The sequence below is a fragment of the Acipenser ruthenus genome, chromosome 5 (genome assembly GCF_902713425.1).
Source record: "Acipenser ruthenus chromosome 5, fAciRut3.2 maternal haplotype, whole genome shotgun sequence".
Lineage (NCBI taxonomy): Eukaryota > Metazoa > Chordata > Actinopteri > Acipenseriformes > Acipenseridae > Acipenser > Acipenser ruthenus.
Window position 1 is genome coordinate 59,570,685 of NC_081193.1, and position 21,196 is coordinate 59,591,880.

General features: G+C 45.2%; 1 protein-coding gene across 2 annotated transcripts in view; it reads left to right on the forward strand.

The window, feature by feature from the left end:
• rhoua (ras homolog family member Ua) overlaps positions 1 to 21,196 on the forward strand; it is a 153,510-nt gene that overhangs the window by 40,543 nt on the left and 91,771 nt on the right. For both annotated transcript variants that reach the window (XM_034004865.3, XM_059024344.1), the window contains exon 3: positions 17,155 to 17,220. In XM_034004865.3, coding sequence (XP_033860756.3) covers positions 17,155 to 17,220 — 66 coding nt within the window. The remainder of the gene's footprint in view (positions 1 to 17,154; positions 17,221 to 21,196) is intronic.

A 21,196-nucleotide genomic window follows, 5' to 3' on the forward strand; every position in this document is an offset into this window, starting at 1 on the left:
TCTTAAGAGTATTGGAAATTGTACTAATGAAGGGGAGTCAAACATCACTATAGGACACCATTTGTGTCATGCATCATTTTGTCCACAAAAGGGCCTTTCATGCACAAAATGAACATACTTGTGCAAAAATGTAAAAAAAAAAAAAAGTAAAAAAAAACCCCATGAATTTCATTGTGTACACAAAAGGCAAAAATGCTTTTACTTTATGTGGACAGTGATTTTACTGATTAACATTTTGTGTTTTTCTAAATTCATTTAGCAAATTATGCTTTATCTTTTCTCACCAAAATTATTTAAAATAAAAATACGCAAAATGCTAATTTTATGGATGAAATGTGTATTCTGTGGACAAAATACATAATTGTGTGGACAAAATGTGCATTTTGTGGATGAAATGTACATTTTGTGGACAAAATGCATAATTTTGCAGGCGGAATGTACATTTTGTGGACGAAATGCATCATTTTGTGGACGAAATACATAATTTTATGGACGAAATGTGCATTTTGTGGACGACATATACATTTTGTGGATGAAATGTGCATTTCGTGACATCATTGATGACACACAATCACATAGTACATGTGTCAGCCAATGGTTTGAAACTGGTGCTGGATGGGGCATATCCATCTCCTTTGCTGTGCTTGCTTCCTGGTGGTACGGCTGATGGAGGGAGTAGAGTAAGTGGGCCTTCTCTGAGGACTCTTGTGGAGGGGGTCACCTCGTTAACTCAACTGGTAGAGTCTTTAGTTTCACCAGAGAGAACTAATACTGTTGCTTCTGTAATCCCCACTGCTGTTCCTGTCAGTAACCCACACCCTCAAACACAGCTCACACTAGAGATGTCTCCGGTAGGTTCATCTCATTGTTTATCAAATTATGGTGCACATTCTGTGCCTGTTGGGCAAACCATGGTTCTACAGTGCTACAGTTCTACAGTGCTAAATAGGAAATAGGTATTAATTGATAGGAAAGAAAGGCAGGCAGAGCCCTACCTCGCTCCCGAGAACCTTGCCTACTTCAAAAAATGAAAAGCTATAATAAAATAAACATTTCAAAAGAAACTAGTGTGTAAACAGGTATATATACATACAGAACTTGAAAATTGAAAGTAGTTCTGAATTTAAAATGAAAGTAACATGTTTTCTCTCGTGTGTGTGACTTGGTGCAGCATAGAATCAAGATTGAGCTGCGTTTCCCTGCTGCTTTGTAGTTTTCTGATCAAAATGTTTCTGTCAAAGTGCTGTGGCTAGCTTCAAGATGAAATCTCTCCTACTGATATTTTCCATGGTGCATTCCGTTTTTAAAAAAATGAAAAAATTGATGGCTGCCAGGTCCAGTAGAGATAACAACAGGCTTGTATATACAAATTAAATATTGTAAGGTTTTTGGTTCCCGTAGGCAGGGGTTTCTCACAGGTAGAGGTGGGACGCTAACCCGGGACCTCCTGCACTGAAGCGTAGTGCTGATACCGCTGCACATAAGAACCTGCTCCCTTGCAGGAGCATATATCGGGCTTATGTCTTTTTTTTTTTTTTGATTGCGTCACCTACCAGCCCTGACCCCTACCCCTGTGCACGCTACTCTATATTGTAGGTTATATTCGAAATAAAAAACCTGTATTGTAAAAGGCAGTCACAATGACTGCTCTGGCAGTTCTAGGTAGAGGGGATTATAACCTTTTTTATTTTTTACCTGCCTTTCAAACACCATCAGGTATTTAATACATGTATTTAGGAAAGGACAAGAATGGACAACCGCGTATCTTTCAATCACAGAGTAATTTACATTTTAAAAGTGAAAACCATCAAAATGACTGCCGTAGTGGTTCCCTTTCAATTCGAAGATGACCACCAGCATTACTTTTGGGATATGCCTGCCACAGGTCAGGTATTTACTGAGCATTTTATGTCAGACCTACCAATAGGCCCCTCCGGGGAGTGACATCCTCAGTCCCGTCTACCAAGGGATAAACAGTCAACCCACGGAGGCCATTTCTTTTTTTGCCTCTCAAAACGGTAAGATAAGCTTCTGTGTACTAAACCCGAGTGTGTTTTTGAAAGAGCTTTTATGAGTTGACTTCAGTTCTCTTGCATTCGTGCTGAGAGCCGATTTTGCCTCTTTCATGGAATCAGTGGCTTTATTTTTGAGTTTCTTTCTGCTTCTTACTTTCACAGCCTGCTTCGCTTGTGTCGCAGGCTGTCTGTACCACGACTGTCTGTGGTATGTGAGTGACTGCCTGTGCAGTATTTGATTAAAGTGTGTGTGTGTTGTCTTTTCAGGCTACAGTCTCAGGGAGAACACTGTTACTCTGCCGGGGCTCGGCTTTGCTGTATCCCCGCCGTTGAGTGACTCCGCCAGCTGTCGTTCACGCAGCTTGGGCGAAATAAATATAAAATAAATATTATTTGTGTGTGTGTTGTTGTTGTGTGTTGACCCTGTCGCACAACCCTGCTTTGCCTGTGTTTGTGCAGTGAATTTTTGCTGCCAGTCAGCGATGCACTTCCTCCACTGGAGCTGTGTTTCTACCTGCCCCGCTGTTGAGTAGATCTTGCCAGCTGCCTCAGCCCATTCACCTCGGTGCATCCGGCCATAAACCCCCCCCCCCAAAAAAACAAAAGTGTGTTCTCTTGTCCGTCGCGGCTTTCTTCAGCCTGTGTGTCTCCTCTGGTGTATGCTGCGCGCTGACCAGGTGTGTGACTACACGCGGTTAAGGTAGGCACCGTTGCATTGGCTGCCCCCCGGTGCTTCGGTACCTCGGTGCATGCTCAGACCTTAGTACTTCGGTGCCTGGTGCTCGGTGTGCACAGTACTTTGGTCCTTCAGTGTGCATAGCCCTTGGTGCTTCGGTACCATGGTGCACACGGTGCTTTAGCACTCCCGTGCCTTGCAAACATGCTCCAGGAGGATGGGCATTCATTATGTGCACGATGCTTGGGTGTTCAGCTTGCCACTTCGGCCCGAAGGGATGAGACTTTCTGTGACATCTGTGCAGCTTTTCAGCCCCGGGTGCTTCGCAACAGGCTTGCCAGGGCCATGGGGGCGGAGTCTTCATCCCCTGTGGCCGAGCCTTCAGCGGCCCTGGGGGCCCCGGTCCACTCCCCCCTCCTCCAATTTTATTTTATTCCATCATGAACCTACGCAGAGGACTATAAAATTAAATATATAATATGTTTGTGTAAAAGATACAAAGATAAATACATTATCTGAAAATCAAATGAACTGAAGTACGATCTCGTAAATGCGTGATTTTATTACAAACTTAACATAAGAGCAAATGGAACCGAGATGTAAAATTTCTGTTTTGCAAAACTTGTGTCGCACACCGTAGACCTGCATTTTTCTGTGAGCTTTTGATCATGGAATTTGTTTTTTTTAAGTTTTTCTTTCATAAACAAATCCATTACTCCAACTTTCAAGAATGATCTAAAAGAAACACCGTCGATATGGGTCGTGTGTCTGCTGCTGCGCTCTGCAAGCCATGTCGTGTGTTACTGGGGGAAGCCAATCCACGCAACATGAATTATAAACAATGATTTTTAGTACCAAAGAGAGCCTCTTTAACAGTAATCGACAGTTTGTGTATTACTGAGTAAACAAAATCGGACCCAACCCAAACCGAGTGTTACGTGACAGTTTTGCAGCCGAAAACCCGTTTGGTACGAGTCGGGTCTCTGGTCCTCAGGTCCGGGTAGACCCGTGAAGACCTCTACCTGAGACTCCTCAATGAGTTTTTCAAGGAGAGGAAGTTCCAAATGCTGACTCGCCATCACATTCTCCAGACCGACTGGTCAGGCGACTTATTTACCACCGTGGACTTACGGGACGCGTACTTCCACGTTCCCATTTGTCCCATGCACAGGATATACCTCTCGGCCTCTCCTTAGCTCCTCGTATGTTCTCAAAGTGCGTGGACTCTATCCTGACCCCCTTATGGTTGCAAGGGATCAGAGTATTGAACTACCTCGACGACTGGTTGATTTGTTCCCAGTCGCGAGAGGGAGCAGTGGCCCACACGGCGATTGTGACAGAGCATCTGGCGAGGCTGGGCCTCACCCTCAACAATGCAAAGAGTCGGCTTACACCGGTGCAGTGCACGACATACTACGGCTGGACTCCAGTACGATGCATGCCTACCTGTTGGACGACAGGGTAGCAGCTATCCAGAATTGCCTCTCCCTGTTTCAGCAGGGATCAAGAGTTACCTTGGTGTTGTGCCAGAAATTGTTGGGTCTGATGGCCACAGCCGTATCAGCCATCGAGCTGGGCTTACTTTGCATGCTCCCGCTGCAAGCGTGGCTCAATGCATTCCACTTGCATCCAAAGCACGACAGACACCGTCGGCTGACAGTGTCTCGCTCGTGTTTGGCAGCCCAGCACTGGTGGAGGCGGGCCTTTCAATTTCATGAAGGCAGGCGGATGGGAGCAGTGGTGAGCCACCAGATGGTGACGATGGACGCCTCCAAATTCGGTTGGGGGTCAGTCTGGGAAGGCAGAGGAGTCCGCGGCACCTGGTCGGGCCGTTGGACATCCCTGCACATAAACATGCTGGAGTTGCAGGCGGTTGACCTTGCTCTCCAGCACTTTCTCCCAGTGCTCCAAGGGGCACATGTGTTGGTCCGGATGGACAACACATCAGCGGTGGCGTATGTCAAACACCAGGGTGGCCTTCGGTCCCTGCGGTTGCATCGCATTGCCTTCCTGCTCCTGACTTGGGCACAATGGAACCTGCTGTCCCTACGGGCGACACATCTTCCTGGAGTGATGAACTGGGCAGCAGACCTCCTCTCAAGGGAAGGTCCACATCCGTTGGAGTGGTGGCTCCACCCTTAGGTGGTGGAGCACATTTGGGAATGGTTCGGGAAGGCGCAGGTCAATCTCTTCGCCTCGGCGGAGATGACACACTGCCCGCTGTGGTACTCCCTCCATCTACATCTTCAGGGCCCAAGATAATGTATTACATTATATTTATAAATTAAGGTGAGTAGACGACAGTCCAAGGTTTATTATAATTATTGCTATTATTATTTTAGGTTAATTTGTGCCAGACCTTTGCAAATTTAAAATAAATAAAAACGTATGTTCATCCTGGCTATATTTATGGAATACTTTGTTATCTTTGTTGTTGCAGCTGCTACTGCAGTAATATTAAGTAAACTGCTTTTTTACTGAGGCTATGTGTAGCGCCCCCCTCCAAAACACCGTTCACTAGTTCACCAAGGATAACCCCCTCGGTTATCCCTATAATTAAATTGACTATCTTAAATAACCAATTTAAGTAGAATTAATGACTACGCCAATTTGAAGCTAATATAACTCCAAATAAATAACAGGTTCTTTAAAAATCAAGACAGCACAGTGTGTAAAGTGAGGACAACAAGGTATAAAAACAACAAAAATTTTATTTAAACAAACTATCACAGCTTTTACCTATAGCAGCAGATTTGATCGCAACAACCTTTAAACTATAGCAGCAGATTTTTAACAAAGAGCGATCCCATCAGACCCTAAGCACTAGGATACTTTAAACTAAGTCATGTCACACCAACACTTCTAAATAAAAAGATAATTCACAGCACAATAACACTTTTAAATAACAGCCTTCAAAGCAAATAGTGGTTTCCACAAACACAATTCCAAACAATAAAATAAACCTTAAATAACACACTTTAAAAAAAAACTAATAATCAGTGATTTTCATAGAAAAACAGAAAACGTCATGCAACCTAAAAAATGCCTAATGCTTAAACACTCCAATAGCCGCTATTTTAGTTAATACACAAGTTGATAAAGTGCAGGTGTGCAATCAACAGTTAACAGGCCTTTTATAACTATACATTGTAAACACATACACAATTACAGTTAGGATAATCAGGACAAAGACGCTACTCTAAAAGTCTAAAACAACCAATAATACATCAAAATTCACAGGATCGTAATTACCAACTCAGAATATTCTCTTTTGTAATCAACCCCATACAATTGCGACCGACGTCTAAGAGCACGGGGGATACTTCACTGAAACCACTCCAATATAGAGCGGACCAAACTATTCAATATGAATAGTCGTAGTTTACCATTAACTTCTAGCGCTTCAGCCAATTCACAGCGCCTCAGTATTACACTTGTAAAGTTACAATCCTTACCAAACAGTAGTTCCCCGACCCGTGCTCTCAGCTCACAAATCTCACAAACCCGATCGCTCTCCTGCTGATTAACCCCACCTGTTTTTATACAGCTGGCTCCATTATGAATTAGCACTGCAATTACTATGGAGACCAATAGTCTCCCTGAGGTTTACAGGGACAGTGCAACAGTAAAAATAATAAAAATCACACAATAAAACTCAATCTTATTACATTCAAAAAAATAAACAATACATCCATTGCACATCTGTTACATATGCGAAATATGTACAACAAAGGTAATAGTTTTATGGCAATTAAAGTACTTTCTATCTAACAACTAAACAGCACAAAGGAGAAAACAGGCAAAATGATCGATGTAAGTTATGTAGAAAAAGCCTCTTGTTAACCAGTTCTGAATAACACTAAAAAATCGTTCATCCTCTCCTGAACAGGATGTGTTGACTATTCACAAACCGTGGGTGTGATCAGTTGTTTTATTACAGCTTAAAATAGAAGAGGGTTGCTTTCTTTTAATTATTACAAAACAACACAAAATTCAAATACTGTGTTTGATATAATTAAAAAGATAAATCAATGCATGCTTGCCCTGACCTTCAACAACCCCCACAGAACTACTTATACTGATTTCTTTTTTTTTCTCATCACAGTTTTTCCTGTTAAATGCAGTACTGTTCCATTCCTTGGTTTGGATTAGATAAAGCAAGGTGCTTTTTTAATTATAACTTGTACAGCAGCCTTCCATATTTAAACATTTGTAATTTGCTACTAGGCCGCATCTGCTTTGAACAAAATCAATAATCAGATTTACGCTAGTATATCCACACTTCATTATCAAGGGGCAATTATTATATAGGGTAAACCTTGCCACGGGCACAGGACAGCCTGTAACACAACTGATGGTTCCCGTCTTATCGGCTTGAGGTCATGAGGCTGGCACATGATATCCCTTTTACGGGGCACCTCAGAGCTGATAAAATAAGAGAATGCATTTTGGCTCTATTTTATTGTGTAAGGCTTCATAAAGAAGTGTCGAAATATGTAGCCACATGCCCAGCCTGCCAGCGAGTAGCGTCGGGTCGAGTGCGCCCCACCCCTTTGGTCCCACTGCTGATCATTTCCACTCCCTTTGAGCATGTTGCAATGGACATAGTGGGCCCTTTGCTACCTTCTGATTCTGGGTATACACATATATTAGTGGTTGTAGATTACACTATGTAACACAATTTTTGTTCCTGGGTAGTAAGTGTTATTTCCTAATTGCTTATGCCTCAAAAGTATAGAAAATGGCTATTATTCCCCACAAACTTTGCTTTTGTGACCAGGACAGTGATATTTTGAAATTTACCTATTTCCAATGAGAAAACGGGCGAATTTGTGTCTTTTCGTTCACATAAAGTCAGAAAAAACAACGTATGAATCCAAATTAACATGTATTTATACTAAAGTAATACAAAAATGATTACAAAAGATTTAGAAGTGAGTAGTTTTTCGAGATTTACGATTATACTGTAAATCACTGTGGCAGGATGGACCGAGGTTTGAGACTCAGAGACAGTTTTAAAGTTCAAAAATAAAGTTTTTAATGAACAAAAATACAAAATAAACCAGCACAAGGGCCAAACAAAATGTTTTAAACATAAAATACAAACACAAAACAAAAACTTACAAAATAAAGTTTCCAGGCTGGGCGTTGCCTTCACTGGAACCAAAAACTTACAAAGACACAGCACAAACAAAACACTCCTCTTCTGGAACTCTCTTTCTCCTCTCTCTCCCCTAGCCAGGGCCTCTCCCCTGGCTTTTATCCCCTGTGGCTGGAGCCCAATTATTCAATAATTAATGATTGGTCAATTAGGGCTCCAGCCACATTCTCACATGTTTTTTCTGGCAGGGAGGAATTTTAACCCCCTCCCTGCCAGTCCCAACATTGATCATAAAGACGGGGCAGTACCCCGTCACATATCCCCCCCCTTGTGCCAAGCACAACATGGCCTAAATGGCCACCTCCCCCCTCAGTCTCAGTCCCGGAAGAGGGGGAAGCACAGTGTCCATGGGGGTGGCCATGGTGGGACGTCCGGCACCACCCAATTCTTCGTGGCCAGCAGCTCCCTCTTCCGGGGCTCTGGCCACACACCATCTTGCCGTGAAAGTGCCGCTGGGGGAGCTGGTCTCCTGACCTCCCTCCCCCTCTTCATGGCCAGCAACTCCCCTCCGTGGGGCTCCGGCCATAGTGTAGCGACCCCAGGCGAAGCAGGATCCCTGGCAACCCCAGGCGACGGCAGCAGCAGCGGACCCTCGGGAGGCGACGGCAGCAGCAGCGGACCCTCGGGAGGCGACGGCAGCAGCAGCGGACCCTCGGGAGGCGACGGCAGCAGCAGCGGACCCTCGGGAGGCGACGGCAGCAGCAGCGGACCCTCGGGAGGCGGAGACGGGAACGGCGGCCCGGCTCCCTCTGGTGGCGGAGGCGGGAACGGCGGCCCGGCTCCCTCTGCTGGCGGAGGCGGGAACGGCGGCCCGGCTCCCTCTGCTGGCGGAGACGGGAACGGCGGCTCGTCTCCCTCTGGTGGCGGAGGCGGGAACGGCGGCCCGGCTCCCTCTGCTGGCGGAGGCGGGAACGGCGGCCCGGCTCCCTCTGCTGGCGGAGACGGGAACGACAACTCGTCTCCCTCTGCTGGCGGAGGCGGGAACGGCGGCCCGGCTCCCTCTGCTGGCGGAGACGGGAACGACAACTCGTCTCCCTCTGCTGGCGGAGGCGGGAACGGCGGCTCGTCTCCCTCTGCTGGCGGAGGCGGGAACGGCGGCTCGTGTCCCTCTGCTGGCGGAGGCGGGAACGGCGGCTCGTCTCCCTCTGCTGGCGGAGGCGGGAACGGCGGCCCGTCTCCCTCTAGTGGCGGAGGCGGAAACGGCAACTCATCTCCCTCTGCTGGCGGAGGCGGGAACGGCAGCTCGTCTCCCTCTGCTGGCGGAGGCGGGAACGGCAGCTCGTCTCCCTCTGCTGGCGGAGGCGGGAACGGCAGCTCGTCTCCCTCTGCTGGCGGAGGCGGGAACGGCGGCCCGGCTCCCTCTGGTGGCGGAGGCGGGAACGGCGGCCCGGCTCCCTCTGCTGGCGGAGGCGGGAACGGCGGCCCGGCTCCCTCTGCTGGCGGAGGCGGGAACGGCGGCCCGGCTCCCTCTGCTGGCGGAGGCGGGAACGGCGGCCCGGCTCCCTCTGCTGGCGGATGCGGGAACGGCGGCTCGTCTCCCTCTGGTGGCGGAGGCGGGAACGGCGGCCCGGCTCCCTCTGGTGGCGGAGGCGGGAACGGCGGCCCGGCTCCCTCTGCTGGCGGAGACGGGAACGGCAACTCGTCTCCCTCTGCTGGCGGAGGCGGGAACGGCGGCTCGTCTCCCTCTGCTGGCGGAGGCGGGAACGGCGGCTCGTCTCCCTCTGCTGGCGGAGGCGGGAACGGCGGCTCGTCTCCCTCTGCTGGCGGAGGCGGGCACGGCGGCCCGTCTCCCTCTAGTGGCGGAGGCGGAAACGGCAACTCGTCTCCCTCTGCTGGCGGAGGCGGGAACGGCAGCTCGTCTCCCTTTGCTGGCGGAGGCGGGAACGGCAGCTCGTCTCCCTCTGCTGGCGGTGGATGTGGGAACAGCCTGTATTCTTCCCCTGCGGGTCCCTTCAGCCCTGGGCCTGTGGGCTTCCCCTTCTCGGGCCGTGGACGCACCGACTCCTCCCGCTCGGGCCGTGGACGCACCGACTCCTCCCGCTCGGGCCGTGGACGCACCGACTCCTCCCGCTCGGGCCGTGGACGCACCGACTCCTCCCGCTCGGGCCGTGGACGCACCGACTCCTCCCGCTCGGGCCGTGGACGCACCGACTCCTCCCGCTCGGGCCGTGGACGCACCGACTCCTCCCGCTCGGGCCGTGGACGTTCGGGCTCCTCCCTCTCGGGCTGTGGACGTTCGGGCTCCTCCCTCTCGGGCTGTGGACGTTCGGGCTCCTCCCTCTCGGGCTGTGGACGTTCGGGCTCCTCCCTCTCGGGCTGTGGACGTTCGGGCTCCTCCCTCTCGGGCTGTGGACGTTCGGGCTCCTCCCTCTCGGGCTGTGGACGTTCGGGCTCCCCCTCTCTGGGCGGCGGCAGCGGCCCCCATTCTGGCTCTCGGGACGGCAGCTCCTCCCCTTCTGACTCTCGGGACAGCGGCTCCTCCCCTTCTGGCTCTCGGGACAGCGGCTCCTCCCCTTCTGGCTCTCGGGACAGCGGCTCCTCCCCTTCTGGCTCTCGGGACAGCGGCTCCTCCCCTTCTGGCTCTCGGGACAGCGGCTCACCCCTCTCTGGCTCTCGGGACAACAACTCACCCCTCTCTGGCTCTCGGGACAACAACTCACCCCTCTCTGGCTCTCGGGACGACAGCTCCACCTTCTTTATTGGAATGACTGGGGCATCTCCCATATCTACCGCCAGGTAGTTAACAACCATCAGGGCAGGACGCCGGGTGATGCTGTTCCTCCCACTTTTCCCACCTCCCCCCATCTCGACGCCACAGCGTGTTGATAACTATGGGGAGGTCATGGAAGAGGTCCGCCTCAGGGTGCATCAACCAGTCCCATATTTCCTGGGATGGTGGTGAAGGCGGTGATGTAGGAAGTGGTGGGGTGGCTGCCGAGGACGGGGTTTGCAGCTGCTCCTGGTCCCGATTGTGGGGGCATCCTGCCCAGTTGTGGCCATCCACCTCACAGTACCCACACCAGTCAGCTGGTAGCCCATCTGGACAGGACCTCCACCGATGATCCTCCTTCCCGCACCAGGAACACCACGGGAAGAGGCTCGCTGGGTCCTCCAGCTGGGGTGGCTGTTGTTGCAGCAGCCTACATTTCTTCGGCTGCTGCATCTCCTGCCTTTGCCGCTGTCTGCTCTTCTTCCCCATTTAAATCAAGTTTCAAAAAAAAAAAAAAAACTCCCAAAAAAGAAAAAGAAAAAAAAAAAAATAATTACTGCTCTGAGCCTCCAGGTGGCGCTCTCCCGTTTCTGACACCAACTGTGGCAGGATGGACCGAGGTTTGAGACTCAGAGACAGTTTTAAAGTTCAAAAATAAAGTTTTTAATGAACAAAAATACAAAATAAACCAGCACAAGGGCCAAACAAAAAGGTTTTAAACATAAAATACAAACACAAAACAAAAACTTACAAAATAAAGTTTCCAGGCTGGGCGTTGCCTTCACTGGAACCAAAAACTTACAAAGACACAGCACAAACAAAACACTCCTCTTCTGGAACTCTCTTTCTCTTCTCTCTCCCCTAGCCAGGGCCTCTCCCCTGGCTTTTATCCCCTGTGGCTGGAGCCCAATTATTCAATAATTACTGATTAGTCAATTAGGGCTCCAGCCACATTCTCACATGTTTTTTCTGGCAGGGAGGAATTTTAACCCCCTCCCTGCCAGTCCCAACATTGATCATAAAGACGGGGCAGTACCCCGTCACAATCACTTTCACGAATTAGCCCCCAAATGTAGTCTCCCATAATGTTCTCGTTATACTGTCCTTGGTAGCGGTGTTCAAAGTCCAGTATATCCTGGTGGAAGCGCTCACCTTGCTACTCCGAGTACACTCCCATGTTCTCCTTGAATTTATCAAGATGAGCATCAAGGATATGGACTTTGAGGGACATCCTACAGCCCATTGTGCCGTAGTTCTTCACCAGAGTCTCAACCAGCTCACATTGCCCAGGAAGCCCCGAACCACTGCGACAAAGCTGTTCCAAGCCATTTTCTCCTTACTAGTGAGCTTCTTGGGGAATTCATTGCACTCCAGGATCTTCTTTATCTGTGGTCCGACAAAGACACCGGCTTTGACCTTTGCCTCAGACAGCTTAGGGAAGAAGTCTTGAAGGTACTTGAGGGCTGCCGACTCCTTATCTAGAGCTCTGACAAATTGTTTCATAAGGCCCAATTTGATGTGCAGTGGTGGCATCAGCACCTTCCGGGGGTCCACCAGTGGCTCCCACTTGACGTTGTTCCTCCCCACAGAGAACTCGGTCCGCTGTGGCCAGTCCCGTCTGTGGTAGTGCGCCTTGGTGTTCCTGCTGTCCCAAAGGCAAAGATAGCAGGGAAACTTGGTAAAACCGCCTTGGAGACCCATCAGGAATGCCACCATTTTGAAGTCTCCTATGACCCTGATGCCATCTCAGAAAAATGCAGATATGTATCCACTTAGGCAGCTGGAACTAAACTGAACTGGTGGGCTTAAGGCCCCTGTATTTATACTACTATTTATATTACTGGAAAGTTCTAGAAAGTTCTAGAAGTTACTCCAAGTTTACTCAGCACTGAATCTATCTGGAATGTTCTGGAAAATAGGTAAATTTCAAAATATCACTGTCCTGGTCACAAAAGCAAAGTTTGTGGGGAATAATAGCCATTTTCTATACTTTTGAGGCATAAGCAATTAGGAAATAACACTTACTACCCAGGAACCAAAAAAAAAAAAAAAATTGTTACACGGTGTTATGCAACGAGATACCCGGAGGCAGTTCCATTGAGGTCCACTAGTGCAGCTGCAACAGCCAAAGAACTAGTGCAAATTATGTCGTGAGTAGGGATCCCCAAGGAGATACTGACTGATCATGGAACTAACTTTGACTGATCATGGAACTAACTTTCTGTCTCAAATGTTACAGCAGATGTATAAAATATTAAAAAATACGTTCCTGTGTAAGGGTGTGGGAAAACACAAGGCAGACACAAAGCTCAAATATGAAATGCCAGCACAGGCGCCCAGATTTATTAGTCCATGCTCAATTGGCAGGTGCTTCTGTGACAGTTCGGGGGCACTCTACCAGCAATGGTATTGTGCCCTGTCTTTATAAATCACACACGCAGGTGTGTAAACCAAAAATGAATAAGTAAAAGACGAAAGGAAAAAGGAAAAAAAAACACTTTCTGGAAAAACTACAAAATAAAGTGTGCAGGTTTTTAACCGCAGCTCGTTGCTCCCTCTAGCAGTGGAAGCCCCGAGAAACAGGCACTACTCAATATCCTCTCTTATACACTGTGGGACGGCATAGTCCCACTAAGCTAACTATCTAAGATAGTAACAAATATATAACCAGTGTGTGGCTTGCTTGCACCACCGGGTCTGTGTGCTCCAGAGTTTCCAGTTTCCCTTCAGAGTCTCAGGATTCCGCCGTGAAGTCACGCTCCACTATACTTCCTGTATGAGCCAGAGAGGATACAAAACAGTGCCTTTTTATTAAGTCATTCACCCCGTATAGTCCCACCCCCCCAGCCAATGACAGAGCGTCAGCCGATTTCTTCACAGCTGACTTCTGTCAACAAGACATTGCCTGACAGCGTGGGAATACACGGGGTGTCCGAACTCCCTACAAGCTCACGCATGCGCCTGACAGCCAGTCCAGATCCCTCCCCTCTCACAGTCCCACATGGACTTCTGTTTATCATCCAGAGAAGGACGGTTTGGTGAAACATTTTAATCAAACATTAAAGCAGGTGCTGAGACGATTTGTGAACCAAGAGCAGAAACATTGGGCAACGCTCCTTCCCCACCTCCTTTTTGCAGTGATAGAGGTGCCACAGAGTTCGACAGGGTTCTCCCCCTTCGAGCTCTTGTACGACCGACAGCCTCACGGCATCCTTTGATCTGTTGAGAGAGGGGTGGGAAGAGCGCAAAGGCTTGTCCAAAAATGTAGTGCAGCATGTGCTCCTACTCCGTGATCACCTGGGTCGGTCATTTGGCCCAGGACAATCTAAAATCGGCTCAGCACCGCCAACAGCAGCATTACAACCAAAATGCACGTATTCTGACCTTTCGATCAGGAGACAAGGTAATGCTGCTTCTTCCCACTTCAGAATCCAAACTGTATGCTAAATAGCAGGGGCCATATGAGGTGATTTGAGCTACAGGGAAAGTGAATTATGAAATTCAGCAGCCCGATCGCCTCAGTGAGCAGGAAATTTACCATGTCAATTTATTGAAGCCCTGGCAGGCAAGGGAGGCCTTATTTATAGCCCCAGGCAAAGCAGAGGATGATTTTGGAGACCCCTAGATACAGAGCATTCCAATGGGGGAACAGTTACTTCCAGATCAGCAGAAGTTAATTGATGTTTTTTCTGATATGCCCGACAGGACTAATCTTGTTGAATATGACATTATCACTCCCCCAGGTACCATGGTTCGAGAGAGACCTTACCAGATCCCGGAAAGTCGACAAAGTGGCGTTAGCAAAAGAGGTGCGGGCGATGCTCAAACTTGGGGTGATTGAGACTTCCAGGAGCGCGTGGTGCAGTCCAAATGTGATAGTTGCCAAAAAGGACCGCACCAACCGCTTCTGCGTTGATTTCCATAAGGTAAACGCTATTGCCAAGCCTCGGGTCGACGAGCTTCTCGACAGACTGGGAACGGCAAAGTTCATCTCGACTTTCGATTTGATGAAGGGATACTGGCAGATCCCATTAACCTGCAGATCACGTGAGAAAACTGCATTTTCTACCCCTGATGGTCTGTTTCATTTCACAACCATGCTGTTTGGGCTACGTGGTGCGCCCGCTGCCTTTCAGAGACTAATGGACCAGGTCTTACACCCACATCATGAATATGCAGCAGCGTATATTGATGATGTGGTTATTTACAGCTACACCTGGAGAGAGCATTTGGCTAGGATCACGGCCGTCCTGCAGTCTTTGAGGGTAGCCCGGCTCACAGCCAACTTGGGTAAATGTGCATGTGCCAAAGTAGAAACACAATATTTGGGATTTGTTATGGGACATGGGCAGGTGAAACCCGTCTGTCTATTTAACTGTGTCTTCTTGTCATTGTAGATGGCTAAAGATCTGGGAGCTATTGCTGTCGCTGTCAAGCCAGAATTAAACCCGGACTGCACTGTACCACTGTAAAGCACTTGTTTCACATTCACAACACCACTTGCACCCGGAGCACTCACTGTTGGACTGGTGAACATATAGGTGTCTTAAAGCGTGTGTTTGTTATTATTATTTCAGGACTGAACCCAGAGGTTTTGCGGACTATACACATTGTAAATAAATATGTAATACTAATCCACTCACTGGACCAAAAAATAGCAACACAATGGCTATGTAGGAGCTTAGTAATATGCTCTGCATAATATGTTATTAAGTAAATGTTCCCTCACTGTATGTTGTGGTAAAAAAAAATCCTTATGTATTGGCCCAAGTCCAATATTTCCCAAAATTGGGTTTCCTGATTATAACCTTTTAAGAAATCAACTTACCATAACACTCAATGTTTCATCATACAGTTTTATTCCAAGTAAATGCATATACATTATCTTCTACTCAACAGAAAGAGCACTGAGAGTGTTTTAAAAGAACTCTGTACCTCAGTTTTTGTGGACAGTTGGCAGACTGTGAAGGTCAGGTGGAAACATGCTTTCAATAATTTGTTTCGTTGGATGAACCGGCCTGATTATTGTTGGAACAAGCATCTCAATGTTTGTTTCTTTGGTGAATTTGGGATTGAATCTGGAGGACCTAAGCGCAACCTAATGGAGTTGAATGTTCGTGGCTTGAAAAACTGGGGAGGAGTTTGGAGATATATATATATATATATATATATATATATATATATATATATATATTTGCACTAGTAGTATAATATAGGCATGTGTAATGATAATCTTTGTAATATACTGTAGCACATAAATACTGTTTACACAAAATGCTAAACAGTTGGTAGCGTATTACTAAATTAGAAAGTTTAGTATATTACACCAAATATGTTATAGCTATAACTGGATGATATCAAGTTTTTTGCAGGTATGCTTAGTGTATAAAAGTCATTAACGGGCTTCCTCCTTTTGTAGGTTTGTAGGATATCTAAAGATATCAGTTTTTTAGGGGATGTCAATGACACACCAAAGCTGCTGCAAGATATTACACATCTGTAGTCAATCAAGCTCAAATTGAAGATTTTAAGGAAGGCCTTGAAACTTTTGGAAGAGTTTACGCTTTCTCGAAAGATTCCGTGTTCAGTCTTAACTTCTAGAATAGTGTATCCCAACCTGACCTGAATTGATCCGTTCAATAAGAAATCCCTTACCCACCATTATTCCTTTTAGTCCCTAAATCAAAAGCTTATTAGTAGAAGAATATTCAAAGACTTTTACTTTTAGGTAGTTCTGACTAGCCATGAAAGTATTTCAAAGTATACCTGGTTTGAATGACTTTATTCGCTTAAGATAGTTTTATTATTGAATAGACTGTATTTTTGTTGACTGTATTTTCATTCAAGTCTTACAATTAGTATAATTTTTAGTGACATGTTCTAATGTACAGCCTTTTATTCTCAACAGTATGACTGGTGCTCAAGTACTCAACTATAACTTGAAATTCAAAACCCTAATGTTGTGGTATACTTTTCCCCTTTATTACAGATGTGTTTAAGTCACTTTTGTGTGGTCACAAAAAAAAATTAAACCAGATGAAATATATGACATGTATGAGGCACAACTAGAATCTGGTTCTAATCAAAGGGATTTGGAGGAAGAAGCAATGATGCATTTCATGATGTTTTTAAGTGGCTTGACAAACCTAAGCAAGCTGTATTTTTATCGTAAACTCTTAATCTATGCAGGGTCATACATCGGTCCCATTCACATTTGGGAGTGTAATTTTTATTTAGATTCCGTTAAAGCTTGTTAGCAGGACACATCTAATGGTTCATACTGGAAAGCAACAATAACGACTCTGCAATGAACATTAGTGAATTTAACAGAAATCATCTCTAAAAAACTGTGGTTTGCCAATTTAAAAATACACACAATGTGTGAAATCATTGTTCTGTATACTGGATATATAAATAACGATAGGACATAAGCCTGCATGTAAACATGACCATCAGGATTGTGATATAGTATCTAGCTACAGTTGATCTTAATTTAGTGTCCTGAATGAGGCAAATATTCTGCTTGCAATTCCATTGTTAATGATATGATTATAGCAGCCCCATTGTTAATGAGTTGTTTTCCTGATTACAGATGGACCATGTACAACTGTTGAAGTGCCTCACTGGAGCAAAACAGTTTCCTATTGGTGGATATGAGGTACAGCCTACAATTGAGTTCTTAAGAGATGCACAGTTTCCAACAGTCAGCACTTGCGCTCTTATATTGAGGTTGCCCATTGGATTGACAGAAGAAGCATTCAAGAACAATTTTGAACTAGCAGTCCAAAGCTGCCATGACTTTTCTTTTGTTTAACCATCAAACCAGATTTTAGTTTGACATTTTTTATTTTATTTTGAATTGCTGTTTTGGAGGTGATGTGCAAATATGTCAACAAGTAGTCCTGTGGATATAATGATACAACTTAAATAGCTGAGCCAGTCATATGTAAGTACTCGAACACTACTTACTGCAACCTACAGTTACAGGATGTTGAAAAACATCCTTCAGATACCAATGCAGAGTCTCTTCAGTTTCAGTATTAAAAAGAGAAAGGTAATGTAAGCACACAAAATGTGAAAATTATATTAAAAAATATAGATCAGGACGTTTCTGACTACAAGTCCTTCAGCTGGATGGAAAAAGCAGTGCTGTTGCTATAAATGAGTTGTCTTTCAAAAGAAAAGTTTATGACATGATGACTTGTAGAAAATTTATTCCAAGAGTTTCCAAAGTGCCTAAATTAAAAACCATGCTCTTTTTGCTTCCTGGCTGTGTTATTCCTATAGCAGTGATTTAATCCACAAAGTGTGATGTCTTCTGTTGCAGTACTTTATATAAAATTCCTAATTATGATCCAGCAGCAGACTTGAAACAGTATCCAAAGTCAGTATTCAAAATTGCAGAACTACAGTATATGCAAGTGTGCAGCAGTGTGGAGTAGTGGTTAGGGCTCTGGACTCTGGACCGGAGGGTCGTGGGTTCAATCCCAGGTGGGAGGACACTGCTGCAGTACCCTTGAGCAAGGTACTTTACCTAGATTGCTCCAGTAAAAACCCAACTGTATAAATGGGTAATTGTATGTAAAAATAATGTGTAAAAAAAATAAATAAATAAATAATGTATTTGTTTGTAAAAATAATGTGATATCTTGTAACAATTGTAAGTCGCCCTGGATAAGGGCGTCTGCTAAGAAATAAATAATAATAATAATAATGCAAGTGCTCGTCACAGTGCAGTTGTAAACAAAAATGCACAAAAGTAATAAAGATTACAGATGAAAAAATATATTGCAGTATCTAAAACTGTTTAATGCTCAGCTGTTTTACATTACTGTAGCTGGAATCGATGTAATTTTTTTTTTGTTTGTTAGGTTTTTTTTTACATTTTCTGCTGCCTTCTGCCTTTTTATCTTCGCCCAAATAAGGCAAATTTGAAATCAGCCTTAATTTCTGGACCCTTATAGGGCCAGCGCAGCGCATCATAAATCTATTTCTAATATCACAGACTTCATTTACAAATGAACCCCACCTACAATTTTCCCATGCATATAATTAAGGCTTGACACGCCTTAAAATGCATGACTAATGAGCGGGGGAGTGCGTTTTGGCGGCACTAACGTGGCCTTAAGTTGCCAAAAGTGTCTTTATGCATACAGGGCAATTTTTAAGGCCGACGTAAACTCTGTGCTATGGCCTTAACGCCAGTGTAAATACTTGATACATGACCCCTTAGTCTTTAAAGGTACTAGAGTAGTAATCCTGTATTTGGGGTGGGGTGGGGTTTGTGGTGTTGGGTTTTTCCCATAGTTGATATAAAGGTTGTTAACTGTTCTAGCTTGAAAACAAACACTCCATCTATCACAGAAGCACAAGGGACTTTCAGAGATGAAGTTTGTTCTCTAGTGTTGTGCCGGCTGAGACTTTTTTAAAGTTAGAAAAGCATATTATAGCGTTCCGGGGGAAACAAAAGGGAGGCAGGCGACCGCTGCAAGATCTCATTCAGATTTTATTGATGTCAGCACACCACAACACAGCCCACAGCAGCGTGCAAGCTGCAGGTCCTCTTACCTGTTATATCTAAAGTGTTAATGAATAATGAGTAACATTAACATTAACTAAGGAGTGCACAGTTATCTTGATTTATGTAATCTGCAAAATTACTTGCTCAAGGCAAAAAACTAACAACAGTTCTTACAATAAACAAAGTATATTAACTATTTTGGAAATTGAAATTGACTACTTTGGAATCTAATGGTGTTTTAAATAAATAAAAAAATGCCATTAAACAAGATGTTGCACTGTGGCAAAGTGGTTTGCCGTGCACAGGTGTAGAGGTGATGCAGTGCTCAAGACAATGACAAACAACAAAGTGAGCAAGTGCTACAGTGCTAGTGGTGAAATACAATTTATTTGTGTATAGTTGTTAAGTGTTGTCCAGGTTTGGTGCTGGTCTTAAGTGACAGCTCCAGATCGTGTTAGCCATCTAACAAGAACAAACAAGTAGAATTAGACACGGCAAACAAACACTCACGGTTATTTTACAGTTCTCCTTTAGCTGTTCGCACTTAGCCATAACAAAGGAACAGATCACCTAGCCACGTCCCCTTTAGTACCTTCAGTCACACCCCCTTGGTTAGCGAGCGCAACCGTTTCTCCTCCAATCCGTGGTTGCCACATCGCTTCCCTTCTGGGGCAATGACTTGGTGTACCATAGCTCCTTTCCTTTTACAACAATGATATAATCACATTTTCAATATGGATAATATAAAAAACAAATAATTCAGCGGAAATTTTCCAATTTTTGAGCAATGGTAGACATTTTTAACTTTTAAGTGGTTAGTATTTATCCTTTTAAATTTGATTGCTTTATTTAGACAACCAGTTAGGTAATAATGTTTTAACCACAAAAGTTGTTAAATATTTTTAATTCAAAAAACAAATTCTGTACACTCTGTGAAAGATTTCACTCGTTGTTGGTTCTTTTATACCTTTTTAATGGACACAAAACAGGACTACATACCTCTCCTCTCCTTTATGACTACGGGGAAGTATTCTTATTTTTACCATACCCCAATGATTTTCATGCAGTTCACCTAGAAGTTGTGGCTGTAACATTTTAGGAACCACTACCTGGTAACCCCATAACAAACTTTCTACACTCAGTTCTGTTTTCCTAAACCAGTAGGGTTTTATCTCTGTATTCATTATATGATTAGGCCAACCTGTGAGTGTGTAGTGTTTCACTTGCGCTAACACAGGGTCCTTTTTAGATTCCTGAGCTATATCTTGTGCGGAGACAGGCAGCTTATCCAAAAAAGACACTCTGAAATGTGGATTACACTTAGGAGACTCCGCCTGAATAGGTAACCTTGATAATGCATCTGCATTACCGTGTAGTAAGGAGGGCTTGTACTGTATATCATATTGATACGCTCCAAGGATTAAAGGCCATCTCTGCTATCTAGCACCGGCAAGTGCAGGCACACCTGTTTTTGGTCCTAAGATCTTAACGAGGGGTTTGTGATCAGTGATTAGTGTAAATTTTCTACCAAAAAGGTAGTCATTAAACTTCATTACCCCAAAGATAATACCCAGAGCTTCTTTTTCGATTTGTGCATAGTTGCATTAGGTTTTTGTCAGAGTGCGTGAAGCATATGCAATAGGTTTTTCACTGCCGTCTGGCAATCTATGTGAGATAACCACCCCTATCCCATAGGGTGAGGCATCACAAGCCAGAATTACTGGCAAGTCTGGGTCAAAATGTACCAATACAGAAGCAGAAGACAACTGTGTTTTTGCATTGTCAAAAGCAGCCTGACATTTTTCTGACCACTTCCATATTTTACCTTTTTGCAACAGTTCTGTCATGGGTTTAATCAAAGCTGACAGGTTAGAAATGAACTTTCCATAGTAATTTAGCAGTGCTAAGAAAGCTCTGAGCTCTGTTACATTAGAAGGAACAGGAGCTTGCTCTATTGCTTCTGTTTTCTCTTGTATAGGATGGATTCCTTCTGCATCAATTTTGTGACCCAAATAAGTTACACTTGACTGAAAGAATGCACATTTCTGTTTTTTTACTCGTAACCCAAATTTTTGCAGTCTCTGCAATACTGACTCAAAATTGTGCAGATGTT